Raw genomic sequence first — 9,350 nt, 5'->3', positions numbered from 1 at the left:
ATCAATATATAAAAAACAAAATTTTCCTGTTATATTAACCATTCCCATTCATATTTCTCTCCAAACTTACCCATCCATTCCCAATTTCTTGATCATTCTTCAATGATTTCAAATAGAGTTTTAAAATCTCAACTTCTACAGGTCCATTCATATTAACTTGGACAATTCTCAAACTGAGAATATTTCTATCTCTGCTTATTTTAAGCTTATTCTTTGTTAGACCCATCTAACTCTAAAAATGCTGTCTTTAGAAAAGTTTAGTCTTTCTAAATAAATAGTTCTTCCACCCTAAGGTTAAATTATGACTGCTTATGTAGGTCAGAACATGGAATGTACAAAAGGTTGTAACTTTTATCTTGGTACAATGCTCAACAAATTTTGCTTTGTTTTATGGTGAATATGTATGCTTTGAAGTAAGAGAAGGAGGAGAACAATGCTGATGAATATTTTACACACTAAATAAATTAGTGATCTTTTATTTAGATGATTATAGCAAATATTTATTATCTGGCTGGCATTCACTCATTGTGAAATTGTTTTTTTTCTTCTATAATTCCAAAGCAAATCAGTGAGGGATTCTTTAACAGCTTGTTAAATTTTTTTTTTAATCATAAAATGTGTAAATATTATAAATGCTTTTTTAATATTTAAAAAGAAATATAGTTAGTAAATATATGTAAATAGATTCATTTGTATTTCAAAAAAGCTCCATAATTTGGGGAATAAAGATTTAAATAAGCATCATCTTCTCTTCAACTGGATTATAAATCTATTTTAAGCTTGCTGAATGTTGTCAACCAACTCTGCCACAATGTAACTAAATACATTTGTGCAGTTATCCTTCCATTCTACAGTAAAAATAAAATAAACAAAAAAAAATGGAAAATAGGCTTCCTTTTTTCCTATTAATATACTGTGGTTATGTATAGGCTACATATTAAATGATATAATACTTTAAATGATTGCTTTTCAAATAGCAACCAATGAATATGACACCAAGTTGGGATATATGCAAATGACATTTTAGGATAAAAGCAATGTTTAATCTTCTGTGTTTTCTTCTAATTTTTCTTCAGCCAAAGATAGTTTTTGCTCAATACCAAATCGACATCGACACTCTCCTCTATTGACAAAGATGGAACTATTTCCATTACATGTGAAACCTTTCTCCTCAGTGAAGACTTGAGTAACAGGAATTGTCATGGTTTTCATCTCAGATTGATCCTTCTTGTTTCGCAATGTGACATGTATTAAGCCTTGAAAGCTAGTTTCACTGGTAAATGAGCCAATGTATTCTTCTTCTCGAATCACAAGATTTGCAGAGGTTTTATAACCAGGTTGAACTGAAACCTTTTGATACAGAGAAGAAAGAAGTTGTTGAAACATTATGGTCAGTCATTGAATAAATTTGAAAGCAAAGAAATTTTTAATAGATAATCAGATTTAAAACCTTGTTAATGAATCCAGTAAATGTATTTTTAGCTTTTTGTTAATTTGAAAAAAAGAAATCTGATTGAACACTAAATACATAAAGAAAAGTTAGTTGCTTGTAAAATATTAGTAAGATGAAATGAAGATATACAAAAATTATGGAGATATATCAGGTTTTAATTTACTTATGTTTTAGGTATTTTCATTATGCAACATTACTATATTACATTTCATTCTAATGCTCAATATTGCTGTCATTTTGCCTCAGTCAGCTCTAACTGAATAGTCATAAATAATTGGTTGAATCACTAGATGTGATGATCTTCAGACTGATTATTCCTGATATTTCAAGCTTCTTTGACTATACACTTGCACTTTGAGATATAGTGGTTTATTGTATGAAGTTTGTCATGTAATATTCCAAACATATTTTCTACTACCCAAAATATTTTTTTGTATGCTAGTTGTTTAACCCCCGGAACAGACCTATAAACAAAGGCATTACAACCATAACCATCCTACCCTTCTCTCAAGCATTATATTATCCATGTGACCCACTCTTTTTAAGGTAATAAGGTGTAATTAGAGGGATATTTAGCTGTTGCATCTTGCAAGTCTAGCAACTGTGTAGAGATTTATTTGTTCATTCATTGTATGTCAAAATTCTAAGTGCGACCATAGTAAAAATATGGTATGGTAACTAAAGCACAACAGTTGCTTTTCTTCTTCACTTACCATTAGTTAAATGGACCACAGCATTGTGTTTGGAGCTAATGAGCTTATCAATGCTTTTTTTGTTTGCTTTTTTATGTTGTTTTTTTTTATATTCTGTTAGACTTTATGTTAGACTGTTTTACAAAATAGGATGAGAAACCTGTAGTAATGTAACTTATAGTGTTCTTTTTCTCTGTGTGTGTGTGTGTGTGTGTGTGTGTGTGCGTGTGATATTTATGGTGCTGAATGTTTGGTGTTCATTGGTATAGTTGATAAGAAGGGAAGAGATAGATTTGGTAGATGTTATTTTTAATCTTTCTAGTTGACACTGTTGGAAAATGGCTGGTTGAGAATGGTTGTGGTATCATCTGCATGCAAGGTGAATTTACATTTTAAAAAGGTCACTGAATTAGGTTTTTTTATCTATGTTAAAAGAAGTGCATAACAAGATCAGTTTTTGCAGTACATTGAGAAATTATTTTGTTATTCTACACGGAGTTAGGGTCTTAGTTCACTAATCTGTGACTTATGTTGTTTCTTTGAGTCAGGTTTGCTTTAATTGAGCAAAACCATAATAAAAAGCATTCCAAACTGGTTATTTTATCTAGGATCACACAATTCAATGAGTCAGCTTTTAATAAGATAGACATGATTTAAAGGAATTTACATGGTGTATCCAGCAGTTAAAAGCTGAGACTTCCTTGTTAGTTCATGTTGTTTATTTAGATGATGGAAGTTTTGTTTATAAGTGGATACTGAGGAATGGAGTAAAACACTGTTGATGCTGATGGTGCTCATAGGGCATTTTGATATTGTTGAAACGAGTATGTATTCTTTCTGAACTGCATAAAGCTTCAGTAGAATGGCTTGAATCCATATGTGATAATCCAGTCATTTTGTTTTGCAAACATTATCTCATTTAGAACTACAATACTCACTGTGCTCTTCTTTTCTTTAACTGATAGCATATGATAAGAGGGAAATTTGTAGAGTTTGGCTCATGGCATGAACAATTGAAGAATTTAATGAAGGTAAATAATTCCTTTAGGTCCTAGTTGATTTACCTGTCTATTTAGGATTTTGTCATTCCCTAGAGCTTGACAAAAGCAATATAATCAGACCAAAGCAATATAATCAGACCAAAGCAGTATAATCAGACTCATCACCCATCTATGAACATTCACAAGCATTTTAGAAATATTTGTCTTCAGTATCACAAACTCTCACATTTCTCTCTCTACTTCATCATGTGGATTCAAATCACTACACTACTCACAAACATTCCACAAAAATATAGTTTCACCCAACTTCCATCTCCATCATTACCACCACACAGACACGCATGTGTACAATAATAACAATCATTAAAACGCTCTTGTACTAGTTTCAATCACTGGACTACTGTCATGCTGAGGCACCAGTTTCAAGGATTTTAATCAACAGTGCTGCCTCCAATTCATTGACTTTTATTGATTGACAGTAATCATGCTTTTTACACAAAATGCCATTTTTTTTGTTACCTAAAAAAATGCAATATACACCAGTAGTCATAAACCCAGATACAATGATAAGCACAGAAATATATACACACATACACATGTGCGCATGCATGCACACATGCTCTCACATGATAGGGGTCCATATAGTTTTGTTTACCAAAGCTTTAATCTGTCTGAGGCTATAATAGAAGGCACCAGCTTGAGCTTCCATGTAGAAAGATAAAACCAAGAGTCACATGGTTGCATAGTAACCACTCAATCATGGCTGTAGAGAGCTAAGCCCTTAATCCTATCTACTTCTATTCACATATGTAGAGAATACTTAAGAAACAAATTTTAAAAACGGCACAAAGCATTGAATCAATGAGGGAGTTTTAACATGATGACTTGATCTGCTAGAAATAACAGTAAAATCTTTCTTAAATCATGAACCATCTTAAAACAAAAGCACATTTGGTAGCCTTCAACACATGTAGAATATATGCAGTTTTATTAATTGGTCTACTGCAAAGATCCATTGTTTCACCATCTCTTTTTAGGCAATACTTTTGCCCTCATATACATACATTATCTTTTTCCATATTTTTAAGAGAATAGAATATGCTGACAATCTCAAGATGTGTATGGAGGAGTGATAGAAAGGTGAGAGCTTGGGATTTCAAAATCTGAAGCTTACATCTTCCTGCCACTCCTACATATGCAGCTGTACTGCTTCTACAACAAACATTAAGGCAGCTAAATTCATAGTAACAAACCTACTGTAATACCAAATCTTCTATGTTTCCCTTTTACCAGCAACTCCAGAGACCACAAAACAGCAAAACATTATACTAAGTAACATAAGTACAACACACACACAAACACACACGCACATACATACAGAGTAAGCAAAAATAATAAGGGTTATAGAAGAACATTTCTAAAATAGAAGATATAGTAAAGAAAGCAAAAACAGCACCAGCATACTTAGAAATTGGGAACCAGCAAGAGAGTTTATACAAGGCCATTTGACCTGCTAGATATAGAAGGCAAATTCCCCACCATATCACACACAACTAACTTAAAGAAACACATTGGATAATGTGGATGATATAGCAATAGTAAAGATGGTCACAGGTTGGACGTCTTTGACCATAGATCTGCATGAGCAGAGCCGAGCTGTGGTTAAACAACAATAACTCAGAACATCCACAGGCAACATACTTGGCCAATACAAAGATACAGAAACATTAGTGTACAGACAATACATTTTATTCATCATGGTTTGTTCCAGTCCTACCTGGATTTTTACCAATCTCTCACAAAATATCTATAAGGAACTACAAAAAGAGAAAAATGAAATTGCATCAGCACAGGCTACATTAAGTAAATAATTACAGACCAACTGAAAACGAAACAAAAATATTAAAAACAAGGTGTCACCAAGACATAAAAAGGGTATAGCTTATTACAGCAAGCTACAACCCTGATTGCCCTTATCACTACATATACCATCACATTCAGAGAAACATGCATACAGACAGGCTCAGCTAGAGATCATCCACTTAGACCATAAAAACATAACCAAAAACATGGTTACTTCAAAATAAGAGCAATATTACTAGCATCGTAGAAGAGTCAGAGCTATGACATAGATGTCTTGCCAGACATGTTACCATGTCCCCATCATCTCACAAAACCATGAAATTGTGAAAATGACTCAGTAAATGTTAATAAATCTGCTTAATGACACCAAGAGCATATTTAACTTCATATATATACACACATGTGTGTGTGTATTGTGTGCATATGTGTATGTATGTATGTATGTCTTTTAAAGGGGTATCTGAAAGTCTGCTCAAAATAATAGCATGGAATACTTTAAGTAAAAAAAAAAAAAAAAACTAATGGGGGTTAAATATCAGAGGATAATTGTGTGACTCAAACCACATATTATTTGTATTCATAACAGATGTACTAACTATTTACACTAAAGTAACATTTTGTCTGCCTGCAATTAAATTAGACACTTCCTTCTTACAAGTAAGAATGAAGGTCTGCTTACATTATGAAACGTAGAAGCTTCCTGAAAATATGAAATAAATCATTTTATCGGTGGTTTTCCATACAACTACAAAGAATAGTATGTAATATATGAGATAGAAAACAAATGAAGACCACTTGTAGGACACAATTTCTGTGATAAAAGGATATACATGTAAGTACACACACAAATATCCGATAAAAAATGGCAAGGCCAAAGCAATGTGAAATACAAAGTGAACTACTACATAAGGGAAAACTGAACAACAGTTGAAGTTTTACATTGTATTTTGATATTTCAGAGTTATAACCACTTCTTCGGGATATGTGGAGAAGTGGAAGGAAGAATGAGTCATTGCTCAGATGTGTAGGAAAGGATAGTAGCATGAGTAGACTGATGCTCTAATAATACAGTTTGCTTCATGTAACTCGTTCTGTTGTTCAGAGTTGGCCTTAGCTTGGTGTTAAAGATGGCTTCCTTGATTCAAAGATTGCCTGTATTACTTTCAGTAGCACACACAGATATATGAAAGTCCTGTGTCTGGTGCTTCTATAGGTATTATAGAATAAAGTTTCTTATGTAACAATGTTCACCTTAACTATTCCATGTATAAACATAAATACTTGCACGTGCGCATGAGTGAAAGTGTCATGTGTAAACAACTGTCTGTTGTCCTCTTCCCAATGTTTTTACCCATACCATTTTCCTATCTGCCAAGTATATTTTGGAGTTTTATAACAAAACAACTTTGAGTTTACACCTTACAATAATGTTAACAGTATTGATTTCAAATTTTGGCACAAGGCCAGCAATTTCAAGATTGGGGATAAGTTGATTCCATCGACCCCAGTACTCAACTGGTACTTATTTTATTGACCCTGAAAGGCTGAAAGCAAAGATGGTCTCAGTGGAATTTGAACTCAGAACATGAAGATATGCAATACCTCTTAGCATTTTGCCCAGCATGCTAACAATTCTGCCAGCTTGCCACCTTAATAATAATAATGATATTACTATCTTTTCTTGGTGGGGGTGATGATTTTTGGATCATTGTTGCCCATACCTGTTTTTATTGGTTTCCCTATAACTTACTTCAAAACACACAATAGACGATGATGCTTCTGGAACCACTAACCTGGGATGACCATAGCCTTATCATACACATACATATATATACATACATATACACATATATAGAAACACACACACACACACACACAACAAATAATTTTTGTTTCTTTTTATGGATAAAAAAGGGTTTACAGGACTGCAAAAAAGAAGTGCTCAAATGTAATTGAGACAGAGACAAAGAAACATTGATCGTAAAACAAACATTAAATTTGAGTCAACAACTTTATATATAACCTCATAACTCAAACATTTGAGTATGTATAAATGTTACTATGGTTCTTAAACATATAAAAATATACATATACCAAAATACAGACGGTAAAAATATATATGTGAATAAAATACAAATATATAGAACGGCCTATCAATAAGGTAAATGCAAACGACTAAAAATTCATAGAAGTTCTAAAGTGTGTCATGCTACTAAATAAACTAAGGTAAAATAAAATATCAATCGACTAAAAAAATTTTTAAGAAGTGTTTTTTACTCCCCTCACACAACAGTACATTTAAAATGTTCAATTCTTAAAACCAGGAGCAAAAAGAGTTCCACAAAATCAATTCAAACACACCAATGGCCATTTCGGGATTTCATTGCCATGGTTCGATTACATTGAAAGTGCATCTCGGCAATGACTCCCTCATCAGGATGAACAGGAAAAGCACAAAGCAAAACCAAAAAGTTCATACAACACCACATGGCTAATTTAAAGATAAACCCATAACAAGACCAGTCTAAATTTTCTAACACACAAAAAAAAAAACGAATTATTTCAATGCTAAACATGCAGGTAGCTGTTTTTAATAGAAATTTTAACCCGCCAGTTTCAAACCCTGTAAAACTAAATATTTACTACTTCTGCTTTTACTTCTATACACTTTCAGAAAAGTAGAAGAGAACTTATGGTTGCAAAAAGGGATCACCCCAGCAAGTTTATTTAAAATTTTAGGCCCAAAAGACTTAAGGATGGCAAGAGATTCCCTTACACATAACATACACTTATTAATATTAACTCTGAAATAAGGGGCCCTCGATATAACAGACCGTTCAAGAGAATAACTTTTATTATTCCACTTTAAGCCATGTATATATGAGGCAAGTGTAGTAGAGTTACAATATTTTTTGTTTGAAAACGAATTCATGTGGACCCTATACCTAGCCTTAAAATTTACAGTACTGCCTCTATAAAACTTATCCAAATTACCCTCATCTTTAACAACACATTTATGTATGGCATTAGTAGTGAGAGAGAACCCATCAAGGGGAGAATAATCCAGGGTTTCTATGATTACAGGACTTACCAGAGCCACTCCTAACCCTATTACTAATAATAACATTACTTATCTGGCTTCCAGTGTGCTTTGCTTCTCATATCTCATTATTGGGGGTCAATAAGATCAGTGGGAGCAAATGGCTTGTAGCACTAACCTTAGGCGTAGTAGAGCTTACCTGCCCAATACCAGGGTTTCCAGCAAAAGAATACTTCTTGTGCACTTGCCCATTTAACTTGCTTCTATTAACAGATGCAATAATGGAGGCCAAATTTGGCATTACTGAGTAAGAAAATTTGATGGAAGACTTATTGCAGATGCTGTAGTATTTATGATTCTTTGGGAAATTCTCCTTCAGAATCCTAAAAAACAGCTTGGGTAAGTTTCTTACTCTAAGAGAAAAAGGGGTGGCAAACCATATGACTTCCTGTATTCTAGAACATGAGATCTTGGTTTTATCCTCACTACCTCTATTTCGCTTCCAGTATCTATTTCTAACATCTTTATATACGTGTCTAATTGATGGCTTATATTGGTTGCAATCAAATAATGCATTGCATTTCTCACAACTATCCATGACATGGTGGTAGACCAACCAAATTGTTTTAAATCTCGTGTTAGGTATATATGAGATTTTAGTTTTGAAGCTGCTTAATTTTAGAACGTTGTTGTATACCGGCACATGTTGATCAAAAATCTCTTTGTTTGCAGACAAGTTCGAGATTCTGATTGAGATAACAGCAATGATGCTATCAATGGTAGATTTCAAATGATTGGAGGAGACATTGATATATGAGAATGGATTTGTTTGGCTTACGAAATGGGTAGTATAAACCTGTATCCAAATTCAAGGTAACATCTAAGAAATTCACCACTCTGGAGTTAACATCAAAAATAATGTTAAGATTAAAGAAATCTTTTAAGAAACCTCTTTTAGTTGATTGATATTTTATTTTATCTTTATTTAGTTTTTTAGTTGCATGACACGCTTTAGAATTTTTATGAATTGTTAGTTGTTTGTATTTACTTTTTTGATAGGCCATCCTATATATTTGTATTTTATTCACATATATTTTTACCTCTTGTGTTTTTTGCATATGTATATTTTTACATGTTTTAGAACCATGGTAATATTTATAGATGATCAAATGCTTGAGGTATGGTGTTATATATAAAGTCGCTGACTTGAATTTGATGTGTGTTCTATCATCAATGTTTCTTTATATACATACACACACACATATATATATACACACACACAAATATATATATATATATAT

General features: G+C 32.7%; 1 protein-coding gene across 2 annotated transcripts in view; it reads right to left on the bottom strand.

Moving 5' to 3' along the window:
* Positions 1 to 442: 442 nt before the first annotated feature.
* The window catches only part of LOC106872336 (uncharacterized), a 48,937-nt gene continuing 40,029 nt past the window's right edge, over positions 443 to 9,350 (bottom strand). For both annotated transcript variants that reach the window (XM_052967215.1, XM_052967214.1), the window contains exon 4: positions 443 to 1,350. In XM_052967215.1, the coding sequence (XP_052823175.1) occupies positions 1,042 to 1,350 (309 nt within the window). In that variant the 3' untranslated portion in view covers positions 443 to 1,041. The remainder of the gene's footprint in view (positions 1,351 to 9,350) is intronic.

This window comes from Octopus bimaculoides, chromosome 4, assembly GCF_001194135.2.
Source record: "Octopus bimaculoides isolate UCB-OBI-ISO-001 chromosome 4, ASM119413v2, whole genome shotgun sequence".
NCBI lineage: Eukaryota > Metazoa > Mollusca > Cephalopoda > Octopoda > Octopodidae > Octopus > Octopus bimaculoides.
This window is presented reverse-complemented; position numbering and strand designations above follow the sequence as displayed.